The sequence below is a fragment of the Spermophilus citellus genome (genome assembly GCF_964194105.1).
Source record: "Spermophilus citellus genome assembly, contig: SCAFFOLD_142, whole genome shotgun sequence".
NCBI classification, from domain to species: Eukaryota; Metazoa; Chordata; class Mammalia; order Rodentia; family Sciuridae; genus Spermophilus; species Spermophilus citellus.
Window position 1 is genome coordinate 958,061 of NW_027672820.1, and position 25,567 is coordinate 983,627.

The window sequence follows — 25,567 nt, forward strand, 5'->3', positions numbered from 1 at the left end:
ATATCTCATACTGCACTGGGGCTGGGAACTTTATTTTTTTTTAAACAATACTTTTTTAGTTGCAGATGGACACAGTATCTTTAACTTATTTATTTTTACGTGGTGCTGAGGATTGAACCCAGTGCCTCGTGTGTGTGTGTGTGTGTGTGTGTGTGTGTGTGTGTGAAGCGCTCTACCACTGAGCCACAACACTATCCCTGGGAACTTCAAATTTTAAGTTGGGATACACTCCTAGTTCATGTAATTTATACCCCTATAGTGTTTAAATTACTTACTTAATTGTGGTATTTAGGTTTTTATTTTATTCTGTCACAATACCAGCATTTATTTTTTTAAATCTCTTTGTGGATATATCAGATGATAAACTAACCTAGTGATTGACTGATTGATTGATATCCTATACCTCTCTCCCACCACAATCTCCAAAGAGAGTTGACGGCATTAATGGGAGTCACAGGATTGGGATTATAAATCATGACCTAAAAAACATCCTATTCCTTTTCTACTCCTTTAAATAAATTCTAGCAAATTAATAAATAACACCTGCTTTTGTTGTCCTAAGAGAGCGATTTTCATTTAAGGTTTTAATTGCATCAGGTACTCAGGAAGAGTTAATCTTATTTATATTAATTATCAGGGAAGGATGAGGGGAAACCATTACAGATTTAAAGAAAAATGTCACTTTTAAATTAATTACAATCAAAGTATAAAATGTGAATAACCCATGAACTTTGAAGTCTGGAGTGGGCCCTGTTTCCTAAATAATGTTGCTCCCCACTGGAGGTGAATTGTACTTCCTCACTTTTATAGCCACAGATATATGTACTGAAATGTATATTAATACTGTTACATTGATAATATCTAATAACCAGGAGGTGAAAGAAATCTGGCTTTACTTTGCAATTCCTGGGTCACAAGAAAATACCATCAAGCTGGGCTCAGTGGCCTATGCCTGTAATCCCAGCAACTTGGGAGGCTAATGCAGGAGGATCACAAGTTCAAAACCAGCCTCATGATTTAGTGAGGCCCTAAGCAACTTAGAGAGACCTTGTCTCACAAAATAAATAAATAAATAAATAGAGAAAGAAAGAAAGAAAGAGAGAAAGAAAGAAAGAAAGAAAGAAAGAAAGAAAGAAAGAAAGAAAGAAAGAAAGAAAGAAAGAAAGAAAGACCAAAAAGCTAGGGATATAACAGTGGTTAAGTACTCCTGGGTTCAATCCCTGGTACCAAAATACACACCCTCTCAGAAAAAAAAAACCCAGCCAGACTATCTGTTAACCTTCCTTAAAGCTTTGTTGTGGACTAAACTGGCCATTTCTTCTATAAACGTGTGTGTGGGTATATACATATATATTTATACATATGTTGCCCAGTCATATTTTATTGTTTTTAATGGACACATTTGATTGTTTTTCTTTCTGAATTCATATTTTTAATTTTACCTTAATTTTGACTTTTGAAAGTGATCTAAATTTCCTGGTTATCTTATAGAAATAAGCTGTAAATGATACCAGCATAAATTTTTTCTTAGAAAGTAATTCTCTATTTTCAGATATTTATAGAGGCTTAATTCTAATTCTCAAAAAAATAAGTATTATGTAAAGAATATAGTGTGTACGTGTGTGTGTGTGTGTACGTGTGTTCATGCAGTAATTCTTGTGCTAGTGCACAAACTGGTAAACAAATGCACAGGTATTCATACATTAAAAAATTATAAGATGTATTTCCTCATTCTTATTCCCCACAATTTGGCTTTGATGCCATTTCTCCTCCTAAAACCCTTTTGATAGTATCACCACTGAGGTACTTTTGGACAAATCCAATGCACTATTTTTCGTTCTTCTCCTTCTTACCTTTCCCCTCTGCTCTCATCATACTTGGGATTCTCTTCTCCTTGAAGGATTTTTTTTTCACTTGTCTTTGACCTAGCATTTATTAGTTTTAACTTTTTATTTCTGCCACTTTTTCTTGCTTAATTTTGTGGGCTCCACTTTCTCTATTTTTACTATAAATGGAATGTTTTTTCTTTCCTGGAATATTCTGTGGGTCATCTTTTCAACTTCTGTGAAATAATTTGTGTAAAGACTTTTCACAGCTATTTCTCTGGTATATACCCTATCTCTGACACCTCCACTTCTGTACAGAGTGCTTAAGGGTGAATTTCATTTGGGATGTCTTGAAGACTCTTTAATGGGTCCCAAATGAAATTGATCATTCCCCCTGCCTCACAACTCTTCCTTCTCCTATGTTTTCTATTTCAGTAAATGGCAACACTTTCTGCTAAGTTGCACTGAATTCCAAAGTGTGGAGGCATTTCAGCTGCTTTTCCATGCTCAGTGTTCACAGCAGCCAGTTTCTATTGCTATTCTTCCAATTTTTGCATGTTTATCCGTTTTCACTGCTAATGCCTTAGTTTAGTTTATTATCATTTCCTGCTTTGATTAATTGCAACAATTTTATTTAACTAATTTTATTAAAATGTAATTTACATGTGGTAAAATATGTAAATCTTAAGTATATAACTCTCCCAGAATTTTGACAAATGTATGTAGTGCTGTAACACTTCCACCAAAATATGGAACATTTCTATCACTGTAGAAAATTTCTTCTTAGTTGTTTTGAGTTCTCCCCAACCTTACCCAAAGGCAATAATTCTGATTTCTACTTGTATAGATGAGTCTGACTGTCTTTGAGATTCATATAAATGTAACCAGACAGTATGTACTCTGTCGTCTTTTATTCAAAACAATGCTGTTGAGATTTATTTATTGTGTTAGTCAGCTTTCTGCCGCTGTGAGGAAATCAGCATATAAGGAGGAAAGCTGTATTTTAGCTCATGCTTTCAGAAGTTTCTGTCCCTGTTTGCTTGGTCCTGCTTGTGCTGGGCCTTTGGCAAAGCTGTACCTCAGAGCTGAGGGCACATGGCAGAGGAATGCTGTTTACCTCATGGCAGGCCAAGAAGCAGAGAGAGAGGAAGAGACTAGAGTCCCAACATTCCTTTTGAGGGACTGCCCAGTGACCTATTTCCTCTAACTGTTCTTACCTCCTAAATTCTTCACTACCTCCCAATAGCACCATCAGCTGGGGACCAATCCTTCAACACAGGAGCTTTTGGGTGACATTTCAGATCCAAACCATAACACCCATGTTGTTGCATGTATCTGTAATTTTTATTTTGAAGTAGTGTTCCATTGTATGAAGACCTACAATTTTTTTCTCATTCTCTAAGTGATAAATATTTGAGTTATTTCTAGTTGTTGCTAATTATGAATTAAACGGCTATAACATTCCTATAAAATTCTAAAAGTATTTTTGTGAACACAAGTTCCTTCTTGTGGGCAAATAACTAGGGGTGAAATTGCTTCATTATAGAACCTCTAAATTTATAAGAAATTATTAGTCATTTTTCCAAATTTGTTGTTGGGCCATTCAATGCTTCCTTCAGCAATTTATGATGTTTGAATTTTCTTCACATTGTTATTACCATGTAGTGTTTTCAGTCTTTGCAATCTTTATAATGTTACCATTTTTTGTCTGTGTGTGTGTGTGTGTGTGTGTGTGTGTGTGTGAGAGAGAGAGAGAGAGAGAGAGAGAGAGAGAGAGAGAGAGAGATGGTATTATTGTGGTTTTAATTTGTACTTCACTGATGACTCACTCAGGTGGAACATTATTTCATCTATCAACTGAACATTTGTATCCCCTCCCCAGCATTGGGTGGCTGTTCAAGCATTTTAATATTTAAAAGAATTGGGCTGTTAATCATTGCACCATAGACTTTGTGAGTTTCTGCCTACAGTCTTGATATAGCCCTTTGCTCAATATAATTTGATCCTTTGACCTTAACATGTTGTCTCCATACATTGCTTGCATTTTCTCAGTGATATATGTAGAAGAACAGAAGTTTTTCATTTTGAAGTCCAACTTATCTTTTTGTTTTCTTGTTGTGGATATTTTTTTTTTGTCTTAAGATGTCTTTTTATATCTCACAGTTATAGAGACACACTCACCCATTTTCTCTTAAAGTCTTTGCTGTCCAACAATTTTTTAACTCTTCTTAACTCACACTGTTCAGAGTCATAATTTCTCTTCAATTTAGTGAGTGTATTTTCCCAAATCACAAATACAATGATGCTTCTTAGCTTCCTTCACCATTTTGAACCTTCATTTCAAACTCTTTCACATAGTTTACAAAACCATTCATTATGTCTTTCTGTCTCAAAGGAACTTCCTACCTCTACCTCCTCTGCTGGTGGATGGCTTTGCCAAACTTTTATTTCAATTAAAGCATACAACTTACATGTGGACAATTACAGTTTCTCTGGCTAGGCTATCTTTTCTGCTACTTGTTCTCCTCTTCATCTGGCTAACTCCAATTTGTCCATCAGTCTTGATTTCAATGTCACTTTTCCTGGGAGGTCTTTTCTGAACTTTGAAGAAAATCGCCCCTCCCATATGGTCCATTAGCACCTGGGGCTCTCTCCTCCTCTGAGTTTCCACATTGTTCTGTAGTGGTTGAGTATCAGCTGTTTCTCACTGGACTCCAAGTCACCAAGACAAGGGCTGTATCTTGTTCACTTGGTGTCCGTAGTACTCAGCAGAATTCTTCTCACAAACAGAGGTATCTTAGATAGTGAAAAGTATGGGTGAAGAAAGCACCTGTAACCTAGTAAACTTTGATTCCTTAAATCTATGAGGGTTAATAGGAAATGCTAATTTCCTGTGCTATTGTAACATTTTAACAAAACAATAAGTATTCATGATAGAATTTTAGTAAAGAATAGAAAAAAGAGATTATCCATTATACTGCCTTCTATAGCCAATAATTGATAATATTTTGATATAATGTCATTATAGTCTTTTTGGTCTATGTTTTATATGCTATTTAAAAATAAAACAGGCCATATAGTATATACAATCTTAAAATTTGATAAATATTGCTTAAATAACCATAAAAAATCAACCCATATATAAATGTAGCCAAAAATAATGATGACCACAAAATAAACTCAAGTTTCATGTCTTAAATATCATTGTTCTCTCCAGAAAGTCACTAATATCACAATTGCTCAGATACTTTTGAAGCCACTCTTCCAAATTGCTTTTAAAGCCAAAGAAGTATAATTGCTTCAGAATCACAACTCATTTTTGATCCCAAATTCTATATACTTAACTTACTATTTATTAAGTTCTAGGTACTATTTTAGGTTCTAGAGATTAAATTTTGAGCAAATCACTTCTGTGTTTTCAAGGAGCTTGGTTATTTTTTATTATTGAAGAGCTTTGAAGACAATTGTCCATTCTCAGAAAATTAAATCTACTTGTAAAGGATGATCATTTACTAGTAATAATGATATTAAAAGTAATGCATTTCAGTTTATTCATTTCATAAACATTCTAAAGCATTTTAATTAATGGCAATATAGTTTGAACAAGTCACTTTTTTGAAACTGATCACGATAATTGTGAATTAGACCAGGTAAAATAGAAAGTTTCAAAAATCAGTCATATTGCTTTATAACTGCATCTCCTTTAAAAGTGCTCAATAAACACTTTTTCCCCATTATTTCCTCCAGAAATGGAAACTTTCATGGAGAAATTGAATTTGAAATGAATTTTGAAGTAGATCAAGTGCATATAAAAGAAATGAAAAAAATGAATACTTTTTTGTAAAGTGAGAGATGTGAGCTGAAGATGGGAAAATCCAAGGCTTGTTTCATTAGAAAAATATGAGTTGTAAAATGGAATGGAATTTTATCAGTGGCTTTCTTTTTTAAAATATTTTTTATTGATTATTTAAAGCATTACATAGTTCATGATATATCATCTTTCATACATTTGACTCAAATTGTGTTTTGAACTCCCATTTTCACCCCAAATACAGATTGCAGAATCACATCTGTTACATATTCACATTTCAATTAAATGTCACATCAGAAATACCTAGAACACTTTCAAAAATACACCCTGACTATTCTGACAACCCTTGGGCATATTTGACTCAGAGTTTCTTTCTTTGACCTGCTCCCTATCCTTTACCTTCTTTCCTTAGAAAGGGAAATGTTGGATATGAGTAGTTACCCTGTTTTGCTTCTATAAACCTATTCCACAATTGAATGACTTGAGGTGCCAGGTTAAGGATTTTAGACCCTGTTGTACTGACAGCTGGGGTCTGTGATAGGTTTTGAGCCATGTAAATGAAATGATAAGGACTGTGTGTGTTTTAGAACAAGACTTTGGTGGTGTGCTCGATGGATAACAACCACATTGTAGGTTTTCTGCTACAGTAAAATAGGAACATGATATATTGCTGTTTAAATAGGAATAATAATTTAATTGATTGTGTAGGTAAAATTATAGTAAGATAAAGCCTATTCTAAGAAAAGCTTTTATTGGATCTGAAAATTTAGATACTTTTTTTGCTTAATTGTTCAAAAGTTGGCTGTGCGACTGTGCAAGTAGGTTACTGCCGTTATTAGAACTGTTATAAAAGATGGCTATTTTAAGCAAATAGAACAATCACCTGTAATGTTTATGCCCTCAACAGATGAAAGGCCTAAAGGAAAGGAATTCAAATTCATTTTCTTTATTACTTAAGCTTTCTCTGGGAAGATATAATCAATTCAAAGCTTAAGGAAAAATGAAAATAACACTTAGCTCAGTTCATAGGGTTGGCTTTTATTACTTTCTAGTTATGAATTTGTAATCAAGGTATGAGATATGGTACTGCCTTGAATTTGCTAAGCTTGGGTGAGGAAGAGATTATTGGTGTCTCATCTACAGACTATGATAATATGCCCATTTTACACATCTCATATGATAGCTCTGAATATTTTCAAATTATATAATCACAACAATAGATAAAGGTTATTTTCTGTTTTTTTAAATTATCTTCTTTTAACCTTTATAAAATTTCTAAGTTTCATTTATTACAGGTAATATATATATATATATATATATATATATATATATATATATATATATATATATATATATATATCACTGTAAAGAAAATAGTTTCATCAAATTTGGAACATATTTCAATAAAATACTTGAGAAAACAACTTAAAAGAGGAAATATTTACTTTGTTCATGGTTTCAGTCCGTGGCCTGGTGGCTTCATTGTTGTGGGGCTTGTTTTAGTACATCATGGCAACATGGTGGAGAAAAGCTGTTCACCTTATGGACATCGAGAAGCAAAGAGAGCCAGAGAAGGGATCCAGGATAAAATATACCTTTCAGAGGCAAACCTCCAGTGATCTGCCTCTTCCAATTAGGCTCTACCTACTAAAGTTTCCACCTTCTCTCAGTAGCACTATCATCTAGAGACCAAGCCTTTAACATAGGAGCCTTTGGGGAACATTTGAGATTTAAGCCATAAAAAATACTTCAAATGTAATAGTGTTTGTAGTATAAATATGGTTCTAAATAGTTTCATACTAATTAAGCTCTAACTTGAGAAATAAGCACAGAAAAATCACTCTCCCTATGCTATTTAAAGAATAAATGAGAGAAGCCTGTAAGGCATTAGTACATGATAATTTTAATGTTCAAAAAGACTATATCCATTCATTTGTTCACCAAATGTATGAGCACCTATCATGAACCAGACATTGTTGTAGACAAAGAGAATACAACAGGGAATAAAAGAGACAATAATTGTAGCTCTCATTGTGCTTCCAGAATAATTGTGCTTGCTTTATTCTCCTCCATTGCATTTTAATTCTTTCAAAGTAAGTGTTTGGATAGTTGTGGCAGAACAGCATGTGGCAGGATGCATATTCCCCTGTCCATCTGTGTGAGTCCATGGTACCATCGATGATTTTGGTGTGTTGCCCTCACCTAGTTAATCAGATCAACAAAACAATGTAATATATAAGAAGTTTGGCTCGTTTTAGTTCTTATGTTTTAAAAAATGTTTGATTTATTTTGTTAATTAGTCAAGTTTTGTAGAAATGTTTTGAGTTTCTGAAGGGAAGAGGTTTTATCTTATAATTTTTATTGCCTTTGGTTCAGGGCATAAAGTCCAGTGAAGACATGACCATTTGCCTCCTGAATTAAGCAATGCAGATGGCCAAATTGAATAAATAAACTGAAAATTCTCACTGGGGCTTGAATTCTTTTCAAACCCATGAATTAAATATAGGAATATGAGAAATGTCATGCTATATTAAGTCAATTGTCCATGGCACATGGTAACTTAAAAAAAGCATGATATTCACTCCACATGATATTGATCTACCTTGAACACCCATTATATTCCCTTAGTAATACATTCCATATCAATTTTCCACAAATCAATTTTCTACAAAGACCTTCTTTGATCCCATTTCTATTTTCAGTTTGTACTACCTCTTTAGTAATGAGTTTATTATCTCTGGTGTATACTTCACTTCCATATTCCAATAACTGTGTAAACTTTTAATTTTCAAATTTTCAAAATATTCACTAGAGTACACTATAATTTGTAATACATGCTTAGCTCATCTATTTCTTCTTTTTTCTTGTTCTTTCCTTTCTTGTTTGAAGGGTTTGAATTTTCCTTTGATTTTATGTGGAAAATATATTCTTTTACTCATTTTAAACCTAGACCTGTTCCTCTGTGATGTCCTTTATGCTGGGGAGAATGTGAATTATGCACATAATCATAAGGCGAGTACAGTAATTGTGTTTATGGGTAACATTTGCTTTACTACCATACACATGTGATGAACATTCTATTGTATTTATTTTTATAGCAGCACATGAAAGAATTGATATTCTTTTGCTTGATCTAGAATTCCCAAACAAAAATACTGATAACATCTTCTGTCCTGTTATGAATCACATACTAAGTGGAGTATACTACCCTATCAATACTGAATAAATATTTATACTGACAGAACATGTGGGTGCATGACCTTTAACATTCTTGAACTCTTAGTGCATTGTTTTTGTTAATATAAATATAATTCACTATTTTAGTAATTCTTTTAAGTCTTTTAATAGATCCATCTCTTAATACATGTTTGCACATATATTATATCTTTCCTTCCATGCTGAAGCTTTAATTTCCAGAAAGAGAAAATATATTTTAGTGACATTATCTTCTATTGTCTCAATGCTTTGCTTTCTTCTTTTCTTATTTTTATACTTATACCTGCTAATGTCTAGTCTTAAATAAATTGATGGTAAATTTGATTGATAAAACAAGCTGATATACTCAAAATTAACCTTTTCTTTAACACCTCTAATGTGTATTTTTTGCATATGTACACATTTTCTATATTTGAGTCCCCAAGTTCATTCTCTTTAACATGATTTGTTTCAGCCAATTTGAATGTATAGTTTTTACTTGGAATGTAAAGTAAATTTTAGAACTTATATATATATATATATATATATATATATATATATATATATATATATATATTTAGTTATATATATTTATAAATATATATATTTAGTTACTTCTTCAGTATTAGACTCTTTTCTATACTACAGCAATGGGTGTATTAAAAATATCTAACTTGGGGCTGAGGATGTGGCTCAGTGGTAGAGCGCTTGCCTAGCATGTGTGAGGCACTGGGTTCAATTCTCAGCACCACATATAAGTAAATGAATAAATAAAGGTCTATAAATCTAAAAATATTTTAAAAAATATAACTTTGAGGAGCATATATTAAAGACAAAATTATACTTTAGGGACATTATTTTCTCTTATCCTGGGAATTAGTGGTTTATATGCAGCATGTTCACTCTATCACTCTGTGAAATATTCCAGAAAAACCACACTTAGAGATTATCAAACTATAATGGCTTTATCTAAGATTAAACTTAAATGGCTATTAGAGTAAGTGAGGTATTATAGGATTCTGTGAATATCTGTGGCTTGCTCTTCTTACAACAGACATTTTATTTTCCTAAGGGTACAAGCAGGGAAAATTTTGAGCCTATACTATGAAGACAGAAATTTACATCTTCCCATTTACCTTGAGTAAATGTGTGGCTATTTCCAGAACTGAAATATTTTAATCCAAAAAATTCAGTGCATTATTTGTGGAAAAAGAAAAAGAAAATTCTATGCTATGTAGATTGTCTGATACTTGCCAAGAGGACAAGAACAGAATGAGAAAGTCCTTTTGTTGTTGTTGACTGGAGGCATTGTTACCTTTTCTAAGTTTCTAACAGCACATACTGAAGAGTATTTGAAACTGCCACATGGTTTGTCTCCTCCAGAACTACATGCCATCTTTCTATAGTATAGCAATGACATGAACAAGGCATAATAAGGGACCCATAGAAGCTGATCTCTGCTCTGCAAATGACACAAATAGAAAGCTTTGAACAAGAGTGGAAAGGCACACTGTCACTTGTCTTTCCTCTCTGAAAAACCCAAGGCACATTCTGCTAAGCCTTCATGTTCTCAGAGAAATATGATTTAACCTCCACTTTCCACACAGTAAGAAACAACACCGTAGACCTGTCAGGAATGTGCTGGCAGACTGGAGGAATTTGGACAAGTGTTTTTCATTCCAGTGTTTTCATGTGACTTGACTCATTTTCAATGTAGTTACATCTTGACCTGGAAAGAGCTTCCATGGCTTGCCTCTTCATTTTGTTTACCTTGATTCTTGATGTGCATGTACCTCTTTCCCCTACTCCCACCAGATGCAGCCTCTTGTTTCCCTTGCTTTCCCCTGGATGTCTACACATATGCTTACACTCTGATTTCCAGGATCGCTGAGATATACACAAAGATATTCACTCAAAACCAGCCTGCAGTTCCTCACTCCTTTGACCAGATATGACTATTTTGTATCTGACAGGTTCTCCTGTAGTTAGTACAGAAAATAATAGTCCTCACATCTCTCTAGTTTTTCTCCCCTCCCCCTCCATCAAATGACTGATTTTTATGCATGAAATAATAGACAAGCCTTGGGTGACCTGTTTTTCCCCCCTCTTCTCTCCCTCCCCCTTTTCCCTTGCGGTAAAATAGTGCTGAAGAAAGAGGGCACTAGTGTACAGCCCAGATCGCATCCTTGCACCCTCTGGATTAGAGCTGAGGCGTCTGCGAACCGAGGGCGGCTGGGGTCCTCTGACCTAGGGAACACAGCTCTCTGTACCCGAACTCAGGTACGTCCGAGGTCCATATCCTTTAAGCAGACAGGTGAGTCGGCACCTCTCCGCGGTGAAACCTACCCACAAAGGCAGACACAGTCCTCTTTTATCGGATTTTCTCCTGGACCCAGGCACATCCTGCCTGCCTAGGAAGGGTCGGGAGCAGTGGGTCCCTGGGTTGTCTTGCTCCTTTAGCCTGCCTCTCCTGCTGTGCTTGCACTCCCTGACCGCTCCTGTAGCCCCTTTCTTGTCTGACTCTCACCTTGAGAAAGGGATGGGGAGGAACGGGAGAGGGAGCCAACTTCAGCCTTGCAGGCCGCTGAGATTTGGCGCCTGTGCCCCTGAAGCTGTTGGGTTTGAATTCATACCTGCAGAAGCGCTGCAAGAAGAGAATGGTGGTGGGAAGGCGAGGGGAGGTGTGTGTGTGTGTGTGGGGGGGGGGCAAAGAACGTGGAGGAGGGGGGTTGAATGAGTGAGGTGGGGTAAAGGAATTGCAATTCATTGCTTAAAGCATCTGTTTGCAGGCCCCCGCGGGGTGCTGTCTAGGCAGCTGGACCGAGCACTGTCCAGGGTTCTGAACGCGGCGTGGCTCTGGCTGCAGTGGCGAAAGCAGCCAGAAAGCTTGGGTTCCTTTCCCTTTCAAGCAACTATGCAAAGCCAAAAGGTCCCGATATATAGGGGCGGGGGTGGTGCAGAAGACCCTTCACCTTTTCTCCCTTCTCGGAAAACAAGTTACCTTACCTACACCCCTTCTCCTTGAACATCTACAATAAGCCCGACTTCTTAGTGGGGAAACGTACCAAACTCCAACATAAGGAGACTTTACCAGGCGTTGCCTTAGTAACTGATATGGATTTTCCACAAGCTGGCAGATTCATATTTGCCACTTGGATTTTATGTCAGGGTCTCTTCAACCCCGCAAAGTTAAAGTAAAAGGCACCTCTTTTCACGTTCATTTGTAAGTAGAGCTTCCACCTTTAGAATGAGTTTCCAAATTTTCTTGGGGGGGGGGGAGTTAATCTCTTCAAATTTCGGAAAGTTCTCTTAGGTTGAAGGATTTAGCTCCTCCCCTCCTCTCTTCTCCCTCCCTTGCTGCCCCCGCCCCCCCCCCCCCCAGGAGTCAGAAAGTCATAGATGGTTGGGGACTGGGAAGAGACTTGAGCTGGAGAAGCGGGCAGGTGGAGGGAGTCTCTTCGCCGCCTGTGAGCTGTGAGAGCGCTGGGAGCAGGATATACCACTTTCTTTACTGACCAGAACTGCTTTCGGAGCAGTCCCTGCAGCTGCTATCAGGATGTGCTGAAATGAAATGGACGGGGCAACAACTAGCATCACTAACCCCAGAGTTTAAACACATGTCCTCCGATGACCAGGATTTGAATTTTTCCCCCCCCTCTTTTACCAGCAGTGTCCAGTTCACCGCCGCCAACACGACTCCCACTTGTACCCTTGATCAATTTACCTTGATGCACCGGTGAAGGACGGGGACTTGAATTCCCTCTAAAAACGCCTGCAGGGTGTGGGGGCGGTCGTGGAGGACCAGGAAGAGGAAGTGGAGGGGAAAGAGGAGGTGGAGGAGGCGGCCAAGGCGTTGGACCAGCAGTGTTGGCGAGGGGGACCAAGCCGCGAGAGGCAGCGTCTGGCGTCTCAGTGGTGCGCTCCCAGAGCCTGCAGGCCCCAGCGTGGGAACGCTGCTGGCCGGCGGTGTACCGCGTCCTCACCACCATGGTCCGGCTCCTCTTGGTTTTCTTCCCAGCGATCTTTTTGGAGATGTTCCTTCTCCCCAAGAACCCCGGCAGACAAGTGTTGCTGGCGGGAGCCTCATCGCAGCGCTCTGTAGCCAGAATGGACGGAGATGTCATTATTGGAGCCCTCTTTTCAGTCCATCACCAGCCCCCCGCTGAGAAGGTGCCCGAAAGGAAGTGTGGGGAGATTAGGGAGCAGTATGGCATCCAGAGGGTGGAGGTCATGTTCCACACATTGGATAAGATCAACGCGGACCCCGTCCTCCTGCCCAACATCACCCTGGACAGTGAGATCAGGGACTCCTGCTGGCACTCTTCCGTGGCTCTGGAACAAAGCATCGAGTTCATCAGGGACTCTCTGATTTCCATTCGAGACGAGAAGGATGGGCTCAACCGGTGCCTGCCTGACGGCCAGACCCTCCCCCCAGGCAGGACTAAAAAGCCTATTGCTGGAGTGATCGGCCCGGGTTCCAGCTCAGTAGCCATTCAAGTCCAGAACCTGCTCCAGCTGTTCGACGTTCCCCAGATCGCCTATTCTGCCACAAGCATCGACCTGAGTGACAAAACTTTGTACAAATACTTCCTGAGGGTTGTCCCTTCTGACACTTTGCAGGCAAGGGCGATGCTTGACATAGTCAAGCGTTACAATTGGACCTATGTTTCTGCCGTCCACACGGAAGGTAGGCATTATATTGGGAAAGAAAAGTACAGAGAAAACCAAGGTATTGCATGATATGCTCCTGGGATCATAGTATCGTCCCTGTTTATTTCTAGCACTGTGGGGAACAGACTTTACCCTTCTTAGTACACGCCCACCCAGGCATTGCTTTTTATCCTCATTCCCTCGTAATTATAACGTAAGCAAACCGCATCTCATGGTGTTACTGGGGATAGGAGGAGCATAAAAAAATATCAGAGTCTCCGTGCAGGGTGTCCAGCTGTAGATTTTAGTCTTACACGATGGTTTCTCCTCATATTCTAAGTTTTTGTTTGGCAGGCTTATTGGCCCAAGGTGTTAGATTACCCTTCAGTGACTGGTTATGATTATTCAAGTTCAATAGGCTGGCTAATCCTGAGTGAATGGTTAATCTAAAGAAATCGCTGTCTCTGGATGTTAATTTGAGAGCTTTACCTTGTCTTCAGCAGTCAGATGGTGTTTCCTTTGTCCTCTCTCATCCCATATTAGAATCCAAAATGTCACTGAGAATGTGAGATTAATGCAGCCATCTCCCTCAGGACATTGGAAATTTATCTCCAATTCTGGGATAACTCAGATACAAAGAAATTGTAAATAATTCAAACCATTTATTCCTTGCTGTAAATGCTAGAAACACACATTTCCTCACTTCCCCAATAATTATCTTGTTTTATGACAGATGACACTGAAAACTTCTTGGATTTGAGCCTTGGTTTCTAGCCCCCCCCCGCCCCCATCATCACAATGACTTTGCTCTTCAAATTTAATGTTAGATCAATTATAAATTACCAATAGAAGGATAGCAGATGTCAGGTTTAAAATGCCTTTTAAGAATGAATCAGATTGACCTGAGGTTAAAAGCTTTAATTTTTTTCCCCTGTGTGTTGTAGACATGAATTCTCAAAGAATTTCTTGCTTAAAGATTTTCTTTACTCTCTTCATCTTAGCCTACTTAAATTTTTGGATAAAGATGAGACTTTTGAGCTCATCTATTCTTAACTTCCCTAGTAGGTTTATAAGGAAACTGAGGCCCTGGCACTAAATTGACATCTAGGATAATCCACATGTACATATGCTGGCATGAAGAAGAGAATTTTGAGGGTATTGTTGCATTCATATTTCTTAAAATCAAAAGAAAGAAAGAAAGCCCATAGACATGGCTTCACTTTTCAAAATATTTACAAAAAATTTAGTTACTTGTGTGAGGTCTGATTATAAAGATTAGGAAGCATTCTTAGTAAAATAGTTATATGATCATAGGGAATGAGTAAAGATGCTTCAATTTATAAAAGGCATTGTTTTCAGAACAAACAAAAATGATATAGAATTATACAATTTTAATTTCAGAATATTCTTTTGAAAAAAACTTTCTGCTACAATATTGTCACTTCTAATATATAATTCTTGTTTCTGTATCTTGATTTTAAATTATGAACTGCATCCTTCTTTTTGAACACAGACTCATTACTTTTTTAAGACACAAATTTAAGTCCAGAAGTTAAATCCTCACATTTTAATGTTAATTTCCTACACTTTAATGTTTAATATAGTTTCCTCTAGTGCTTAGATGGAACATTTTGAAAGTATAAGTTAAAAATGTGTGAAATATCAGCACTGGAGAGATCTCTCCAAAAGGAATGACAAAATCCAGGTTGAATGTTGTTTATTGACATATTTAATAATTTTCCTTCCATTGAGCTAGGCAGTTGATTATTGATATTATTATTTCTTCAGGAAGAAGTAATGTTTTATCACTTTATACTGATTTTTATTTTCCATATTTTATATAAGATATTTTGAGGAAGGAAGGGTGTAGAAGAAAGATTCACTTTTCTTATATCTATTTCCCAATAGTATTACTTTGGTAAAAATAATTGCTAATGGAGTTTGCTTTCTGAGAATAGAATTATGTTTTTGGAAAATTAATTGGACTTCTATTTTCTAATTTTGTTGAGGAATGACTGATAACTTTACCTGTGTATTACTTTGGACTACTTTATTTCCCCTCTGCTTTCTGACTGTAACTGTATTGCAGAGATGGTATCTTCACATATTCCAATCAAGTGATTTTATTACAGGAGATTACAACTATTCACTTAGCCATTTATATATGCTGTCTTGTTTCTTCTTAAAGGAAATTAATTTCTCTTTTCATTAGACATAACATTTGTGAAAACAGAATTGCTTTTATTTTCTGCTATCCAAAAAGAAATTTTGTGTAAGCTCTTGGTGTAAGCTCCAACTAAAAATGTATTTTTCCTAAGGCTCTGCCCTCTGCTTCTCAGAGATGCATTGTGTATTGGCCTATGGGCACTTTCTTGGATCACTTAGTAATTTCCCTGCCTTCAGACTGATGGGGTCATGTAATGGTGACGGTTTCCTGTAAATAGCAGCTAAGTCCACATTATCAGGGTTGTTCTTACCATATGGGCACTATTCAGCAAGGAAGCCTATTTGTCTGAATGTTGGCAATTTGGAGCTTAAAAATCTTGGGACCTCCAGTGACCCTCACTTCTCCTTTCCAAATCGGCCATTGCCTCATTAATTTGTTGCCACCATTTCTTAAGTTAGAAATTAACCCAATACAGTGAATATCAAAAAAAGACTACACTACTGTGGCCTTCACTTCTATAGTTAATCTGGGTGACTTTGCAATCATAGATAAGGCATCTAGTCTTTGAATGACCTCATTTTAAAATATTCCTTTATTACTTTATTGTACATTGAAGTAAGCTTTGAGGTATTTTCTGTTTTTAAATTTTTATCCAGAAGAATTTAGTTTTTATATTCTTTCACATTGTTTTCAATGCTCTATCATATCATTTGTGCTGCAATTGTTGTCTGGTCATAACAACACGACCAGTTTACTTGACAGAAGAGAGAATCAGTGCGTGTGAAGTTACCTGCAATAGACTTTCCAGAAATTGTTCATGATTGCTTCCTGAAAGAAATGTTGAGAAAGATCTGTCAAGGAGGCAGAGGAGCATTGAAGCAATAGAGCTTCACTTGAAAAATTCAAATGCACTTTGGAATGAGCTGCTCACCTGGAATGTGTATCTTTAAATATGCTAAACATAGAGTACAAAAATAGCCTCTACTGAGAATATCTCGGCCAAGGACACATTATTCCATTCTTCTGATGAAATTAAGATTGCTCCCACCCAAAATTAAGTTTAAAACAATACCTAAAATAATTTTATTTGGTTAAATTTAAAGCATTGAGCAAGTGCAATGAAGAATGTCCTTTGAATTTGTAGTTTAAAAAAGTTAAAAAAAATTGGGGGGGGGAAATATTTTCATTTTGTTTTAAGCATTTTTCTCTTCATATGTCTTAGGCCAGCAGTCAGGCAACGATATGACAAAGGTTTAATGGTGCTGCTTTCCTGATAGAAATATTCACTTTTTGTTTGGTTTGATTTTCATTGTGGGATAATATTTTGGGGGCATTTGCTTATATATTATTTAAAATTGTCCTTTTTTGACTTCTTTTCAAAGTTGGATCTTTTTCTTTTAGCAACTTTTTTACTATTTCATATAAAACTAAAGTTAAAATTCTTATGGCATCAGAGGAAAGTCCTCATAAGTCATAAGTACTGTGCAAGGATAAAAAGATTATGTTAGATAATGCAATTACATATAATATTTTTATACCTATTGTTATAGTTCTTGTCTACTTACAGTAATTTTCTCTATACCTTTATTTTCTTGGCTGAAACCTATTTCACAGGAAGTTATCTTAATGAATTGCTCTATTTTTTCATATTATAAGGAATAGAATTGTCTTGAAAGTTTATTTAGGCCAACCAATTTAGGTGCTTAAAACTCCACTATTACAACCTTATCCATGCTCCAAGGTTATGATTCGATTAGGATTTCTAATGATAGTGGGGAAAATTTTTGAGTTAAATTCCAAAGCAGAATCTCTCAGTTTGTTCTTCTTTATACCATAAACTGACTCCCTGACATTTCCTCCAATTTCCCATCAACCCCTGGGTATCATCTCAAAGAATGCAAACTCTTCTGTCATGCGATATTTGTTTTCAATGAGTTCTCTCTTTCTTATACTACACCTCATCAGTTTATTCTCTCATATATCCTTGGTTCTGGTTCCTTCACCATGATAGCTAACTTTAACTAGACCGTAGATACATTATTAAACCAAAGTCTTCTAAACAGTATGTGCCTCTATTAAGTCATATCTTCTTTCCTTTATCCTTGCACAGTTATTATTATCACTATTATTAGTGCTACTATATCAAATGGTAGAAATGTGATATTTTTCTTTTAAAGGTAAAATTATTAGCTTAAGTCTGCCTTTTTAGCTTATTAGTAGATTCTAGAATTTTGATGAATTTATCTTAGAATTCCTACTTTGTGTCCTTAGGATTCTAGCTTCCTTCAGTGGCCACTTGTCCTGCTATGAACTATTTTGACAGTATGCTTTTCCACTGTATATCCCACCACCTTGTAGATACACCAATAACTCTAAATAGTTAAAATGAAAAGCTAGTACAGTGGATGTTCAACTCACCTTGAACATTTACTATATAAAACTCTGTCACAAATTTTAAAACTTACTATCAGTTATTAAGTATTTTACACTAAAAGTGCAGTTTGAACACATAAAACAAGTAAAATCTAATCATTGGCAATATAGACTTTAAAAATATGAGTTATGCTTAAGAAGTATTAAAAGAAAATATTGGTGATTTAGTTATCTTGAGAAAAACTAGAGGCAAGAAAATTTTGATTAGTGTTTTATTTGGTTACATGGATTGTAAACATTTGTAGCAGTATTGAAAGTGTCTCCCTAGAGGGAAAAATAAGCAGATCTATTTACTGGAATGGGAAGTCCAGGCCGGCAACTAATAATAAAGACAGAAGTAGGCTGTGATATTCTGTGATTCCATAAAGATGGAATATGTAGGATAATAATGTAGAATCTTGAAGCATGTGCCAAAGAGTATAGGTTTTAAAAAAGATGCTCAAGCAGGTTTGACTTGATTCAAAGATAATAGAAGGGAATTCTTTTTGAAATGTGTAGGGAGATCCATTTGATGGGAAGGGGGAAAATCAACTATTAAAACTTCAGTTATTGTAGAATTCTAGGTACTACTATCTATTAGGATAGTTGGAAAGTATAGAAAGTACTCCAAAGGAATACTTTTTAGCAAAAAGTTAGGAGGGAGAAGAGAAAATATTTGCCAGCCAGGCTGACCAGGTGAATTTTGGTGTAGTTAACAGTCTTTTGATGTATGGTATTCAAACCTATGATTCTTTTGGTATAAACAATACACACTTGTATTTAATATTTTCAATATAATGAGAACAAGGTTTAGTTTTGATTCTCCAGCTGGTTTATCAATATATTTTATGCTTGAGAATTCGTCTTTTTAAACCTCAACTTTTACATTTAAAATATTTTACCAGGTGAGTTTTGCAACCTATATTATGTAGTTTCTTAACTTCTTTTTAAATAAAGTGGTAATTTAATAGATCATGAGCATAAATTCTTACATTGTGCTAGCATAATTTAAAAATGTAATCATTTATTCTACTCAGAATGGACCCAGATTAAATTTTTTTCTCTTTTCCCCTATGTTGGCTAGACTTATCAGACCAATTTTCTAAGTTATTAATTAATATTTAGTGAATAACAACAATGTGGTAAAGATACACTTCTGATATTTTGGGAAAACTTGAACTCTTCTTGATTCTTCTGTCATATCTTTGTGCTCTGACTATATTTGTCTTGGAGCCAGTTTTATAAGGAGCTGGCAGGCTTAGGACAGGTGGTGGTGGCAGCATCTATTTTATGTTGCTATCTTGTGCCTGGGCAGTTGGCAGTCTTCTTTTGAGCACTGAAACTTTTCTCTGACCAATGGAGTTAATTGTACAATGACTGGTTTATTGATTTCTGATAACTCTATGGGTAGGGACTACAGTATTGTCATCTTAAAAGGATTAATTGAAGCTGTATTTTCAGCGTACTCTCTAGGAAAGTGACAGGATCTGGGGAACCAGAGTTGAGGAGAGAATAGTTTGGTATATCTACAACTCCTGAAAAAACAAAAACTGCTCGTAAAGAATTCCATTCTGATATTAGTTTGTAAGCAACATCTCACTAGGAGAAAGTTGTCAATTTTTAGAGAAATTGTAGCTGAAACCAGAGTCAAGGCAAGACATAAAGACTTGTCAAAATGATCCCTGTCTTATTCATGGAAGAGTTACCATTAAATTCTAAATTTATATAGAAACATTTACATCTTTCTTATACTTAATTACTCTCTATGCATGTCTACATTTTAAATCTTACATTAATATCATAATTTTAATTTTTTTCAGTCTCACAGGAAGATTTGCTTTCTTAAACTGATGGCATTGTTTTACCAAACATAGAATTAATGTTTTATACGGAGAATTTATAAGTTTACCCAGAAACTTGGTGATCAGAAATCCTTATTTATCAATTTTAGGACTATCTTGTTTTATGCACTTCAGAGCCAACACATTGAAGATAGAATACTTAGATACCTGTTATCTAAATAATTCAGATAATAGGCAATTGAAGAAAAATATTTTTGGGAAAAGATATTCTTTGGTTACCAAGTAATTTATTTGCTTTCTAATGAAGAAATTAATTAATGGGTACTTGGTGTCTACTATGAATCACACACTTTTCTGGACACTAGAAACATAAATTAAAATAATAATCATGGGAACAATTACTATTATTATTACTAGTAGTAGTATTATCCTCAGGGTTCCCCATAGTCTGTTGTAAGAGACATAGAAGTATATAAGTACTCATAGGCTCATGGATTACCAAAAAAAATCACATTTAATTATTTCTCAAAAGAAATGCACAAGAGACTGGGAAACACTATATATACATCTCAATTTTATTTATAAAACAAGAATAGTATTCATAGTCATATTTTCTACTTTACACAGTGTTTCATTGAACAGGGGATGCTACACAGACCTCCCTTTAAGTTGCTTTTGTTAAACTGCCACCGGAGATAGAGTCTTCTCAGCTGATAAGTATTGAGCAAGTACAAAAAAATCAACTAATGAGGTGTAGATGTTTGAGCCCAAATCCTAGCAACATAAGATGAAAATAAAACTCATGGCTAACCATTTGAGTTGTGGATAGAATATCCTGTAAACAAATATGTCCATGTGGAAGTGCTTACATATGAGGTTCCTACATGTAGAATTGCAAACTCAAATAGGACTTTTCAACTTTATTTTAAAATGTTATAGTGTCACCTTAATCAGAATTTACTCAGAGTTTTATAGGTTATGAATTTATTTAGAAAAAAATTTCTCTGACTTAATTCCCATTTCCTAAAGTATCATTGCTTTAAAACTTTTTGTAAATAAAAAATCAACTGACATAAAAAAGTATAGCATCTCATGTTACACATTAAAAAAGTAAGGTTCAAAAAAATTAAATGACATGACATATCCAAGTCTACATATTTCATTAGTAGCAAAGTTAAGACTAATTTAGCTTTGCGTTAGATAACTTTTGAAACCAAGGGGATTTTGTTTGTTTTTTAACTCACATGACCTGCCCTTATATATTTTCCTCCTGTGAGTTTCTTACCATCTGGCCCAACTGCATTCTTCCCAACTTCACTGTGTCATTTAACAGCTTTTCGGAGGCTCCTCTCTGTCACTGAGAACCTGTGCTCACAGCTGATAGTCTTCCTCTCAGTGTCAATCCTTGCTTTAGTTTTGGGTGACTGCAATATGCATGCATGACCTATTGGTGCAATAAGGATCCCTATCCTCATTGTACATAGATCTTAACTCTGTGTCCTTTGTCATCACTTCAACAACCTGCTCACCGTGACCACAGTCTGGCATCTTGAAATTGCTAAGAACTGCTTTCTGAACTTGCAAACTCAGAAAGTCTCTGAAAAACAGAAGCCTCTTCTCCTCATCTTTTATTATTCCCAACTCACCTGCTCTCCACATTTTCCTGGAAAGCTTGGATCAAGTCATTTTCTTAGCTGATTTGCTTCCACTTTGCATCTGACCAACTCTGTATCTTTGCTTGTTGTTATCTTGTAATAAAGCTCTTTTCTTATAAAAAATAAGCTTCCAATTCAGAGTGGCTATTCCACAGAAAACTCCAGCTTGCAGAGATTGTAAATCTGCCACACCCCAGCCTCTTAATGAAGAAAAATAAATTAAGAACAGAAAAGAGTAACTTGTTAAAATGAAATAGGAAAGGAAGGACTCTTTTTTTTTCATGAGAGTTGTGGTCAAGCAGGAGAGATAACATGGGTCAGAAATTTCTGGGATACATGCTCTATAAAGACCCTGGGGTGGTATGGAATGGTTAAAGATGAGAAAATTGGATAAAGGTGGCTAGGGTTAAATTACAGAGGTCTGGAATAGGATTGGCCCAAAGGATTTAGGGATTTAACTAATTACATTTTGCTTATTTTCTTGCCTTGAGCTACACAAGTCTGCATCCTCATTCTCTCTTCATAACAATTACACCCACTCAGCCTGTGGCCCTGAATGCAAATCTTTTGCTTGTACAGCATAATCCTCAGCTATTGGATAATCTGAGGCAGTTTTCTTTGTTCTCTGTGGCTCTCAACACATTTTATCATTTCTATGTTATAAAGAGCAGAGAAAAAAGATCAGTAAGCAAATTGCTGGTAATATGTTAAAGAGAAAAAACTGTTTACAATAGACTTCCAAAGGTAATATAGGGATATTGAATTAGTGGAGATAATGTATAATAAACATGTAATGCTCCTTTTCCTGGATAAATACACTATCTGTTGCTTTCACTTTTTGGTCAACAGGTATTACTGTGTTGGTAAAAAAAAAAAAAGTTATGCTCAGATCTCTATCTTCATTAAAAAAAGTAGTTAGCATTTTCTCTGGGTCAGACCTCTGCTATAGTCACTGAGAAGCAAAGATATATGGCCTAAAGTCCTATTAAGGAGTTCACCATACAGGGAACACTGCTCAGTTTACTAAATGTAGGTAAGAGGTACAGAGCTAACCAAGAGAAGGTGACTAGCTTTCTCTAGAAAGAAGAGAGGGGAAGTGCAGAGAGGCCTTGTTGGTAGAGGTGACATCTGAGGTTCACTGCATTAGAGGAATAAGAAGAGGAAGCAAAGGAGTGAATATGAAGAGAAATACTGATCTAGAAAACAATGTCTACTCAAGGAATGTTATGTATTGTTAGCCCTGGAAGGAATGTGTTCCGGGAAAGGCAGTGGAGAAGGATCCAGCTGTAACTGGAGGAAGGGCCTGGGGTCATGAAGGGACATGCTTATCAAGCCAAGGAACTCAGACTCTATTTTATAAGCATGATGATCCTGTGAAGAATTGTAAGTAGAGGAACCATGAACATATTTATATTTTGGAAGAGTACATCGAGAGATTTAGACAGGACAGATTAAGAAAAGGCATAAATGGAAAGCTAGAAGACAGGAAGACATTTTGGATGGGGAATGGTAGTAGAAAAGCCTGTTAAATTAATCAATTTGGTCCAGAGATGATGAGAGGTTTACTTAAGGAAGTGTCATTGGGAAGGGAATAGAAAGAATGGATTTGACAGTCATGGAGTAGGTAAATTAGGGCTTAGAAACTGATGGGTTCTGAGAATCAAAGAGAAGGAGAAGTCTAGGATGACTCCAGGATTCTATTTTGTTAGGACTAAATAGGAAATAAAAGAGGAAGCACAGAATGGGAAAACTCAGTGTGAGGTATCTATGAGAAAAATGCAGTCAAGAGATTCAATAGGGTGACCTTCTGGCAAGGGAGATAGATTTGCGATTTTCAGCAAATAGGTGAGACTGAAACCACAAAAGTTGATGACATTGCCATGAGGGAGGATAGAGAGTGAAAAAAAAAAAGCAAGTCAAGGGAAGAACTTTGGGGAGCAGGAAAATGAATAAGATGATATAGAAAAGGGAAGGACCAAGACCAGTGAGATAAAGAGAAAGAGAAAAATCCAGGGAAGAACCAGACAGCATGGAAGCCAAGGGAAGAGACAGTTTTAAGAAGAGAATAGTGACAAATAGAGCTGATAGGAAAGGGAGAGGGGACTGCAGAAGTGTCCAGATTAGTAGTGTCTTAGTTCCTTAATGCTACTATAATAAAATACCTGTGACGGGGTAACTTATGATCAACAGACATTTATTTCTCACTGTTCTGGAGGCTAGGAAGTCCAGGATGAAGCCATGATTAGGTTTGAAGTCCATTTAGGGCTGTTCTCTGCTTTCAAGATGGCTCCTGGTGGCTGAATCCTCCAAAAATGGTGAACCCAATGTCCTCGTGTGGTAGAAGTGATGGAAAGCAACAAGGACCTTTTTATGAGACATTTATCTGGTCACAAAGGCAGAGCCCTCATAACTTAATCACTTATCAGTAGATTCTACCTCTTAATACCACCAAGATAGAATTAAGCTTTAACATGTGAATATCCAGGGATATTCAGACCATTTCATGGAGCCTCCACTTCTTTCTAGCATCCTCTCTTTTCAATAATCTCTTGACTTATAAATCCATTGAGAGGAGCAGAGTTCACCAGAAAGTGGAAGCTGTTGCTTTACAGCATTGTTTCTAGCGACTGAGAAAGGAAGGAAAGTGAAGTTTTTTTGCGTAGAAAGGGGAAGTTTGAAGACAAATGATGAAGCAAAGATGATCAAGAAGCAAGAAGAAATCTTGACAGGGCCAAGAAACCTGGAACAGAAACCTTTCCTCTGGGTGGTGATGTAGTTAAGTTTGGGAAAGAAGGAGAAGAAGGTTTGAAAACAACATCTTGTAACTTTCCTTTTCTCAATGGTTCAATGAGGGGAGTGTAAAGGGAAAAGAAGCTGGTCAAACACAAATAGAGAAGATTTTAGGAGGGCTCAACTGAGATTGCAAACCACGTGTTCCTATAAGTGTCAGTTCTTACTGTTTTGAAATTCTCTCTAGTGGTGTGCAGCCCCCAGATACAAGAAGAGAGTCTCAGCTTTTACAATGGTTCATTAACTTGGCCACCTGCTGGCCCCATGCCCCAAATCATTCTTCAGTTAATTACATGGGTTACTTCACCGGATATCATAGCCTAGAATTATTCTTTACTCAGCTCCTGTCAGAAGATCAGTTGAGGGAATTGATATTTAGTATGTCTTTGTATCATCTAAAAGCTCATTATTAACTCTCTGCATAAAATTAGGTTTCTAGAATATTACAGACCTGACTTTGTTTATTCTCCCTGGAGAACTGTCTTTTGTAAATTGTATGTTAATATTTCCCTTTTTATTTCTTAAAGGTCATAGTGTGATTGCAAATATAGATAATGCTTCATAATTTTTGCATATTTTTATTGAAGACATTGCCCATGCTATTCAATGCCCCTTATATAAAATCTATTATAAAAAATTTCCTTCTGGGTTTTGATCCCATGAAGCCATTTGTTTCTCTTGAAGCTCTGACATGTTTCATCTTAATTACTCATGAGAGTGTTGTATTGTTCCATTTTTTTCTTGTCTACCAGGAAGCTCAAAACTAAATTTAATGCTCAATCCCAGAAATGTTCTAGAATATGTATATAGATATTGGTTTCTTCCAACTTACTTCAAAAGCATTATTTCATACTCTTTTTATAAAAGCCTCAACTCTATTTTGGGAGAAGGCACAATATTAACATATATGTGAATGGAGGTGACCCCCATTTATAGTAGGTAAAGATCCCTACTGAAATTTCTATATCTTATAGAGCAGATGGTCATGACAGACTGAGAGATTTTTTCCCCTAAAGTTGGAAATGGGGGATCTCTTACACCCATAGTTTAATATACTAATGTTGGAGAAAACTTTCCTGTGTATTTAGTATGTACAGAATAATCCTTGAATGTTGGTCACATAACAGAGGAAAATCATGCTTCTTTGAAAGCATGATTAATGAAAATTCCCTGGCTTGGATTTCCTGCTCATTGCTGTTGTCTCCTTTTTCAGTGCCCTCTGGGGCCTGCTCTGTGACTGTGCTTGGAAGTTTTGCCCT

At 36.2% G+C, this 25,567-nt stretch overlaps 1 protein-coding gene across 1 annotated transcript in view; it reads left to right on the forward strand.

The window, feature by feature from the left end:
• Positions 1-12,864: 12,864 nt before the first annotated feature.
• Positions 12,865-25,567, forward strand: part of LOC308640551 (metabotropic glutamate receptor 1-like) — a gene marked incomplete at both ends in the record, with an annotated part of 130,831 nt that continues 118,128 nt past the window's right edge. Inside the window, one exon of the mRNA XM_081312418.1 lies at positions 12,865-13,519. Within this exon, the coding sequence (XP_081168544.1) occupies positions 12,865-13,519 (655 nt within the window). The remainder of the gene's footprint in view (positions 13,520-25,567) is intronic.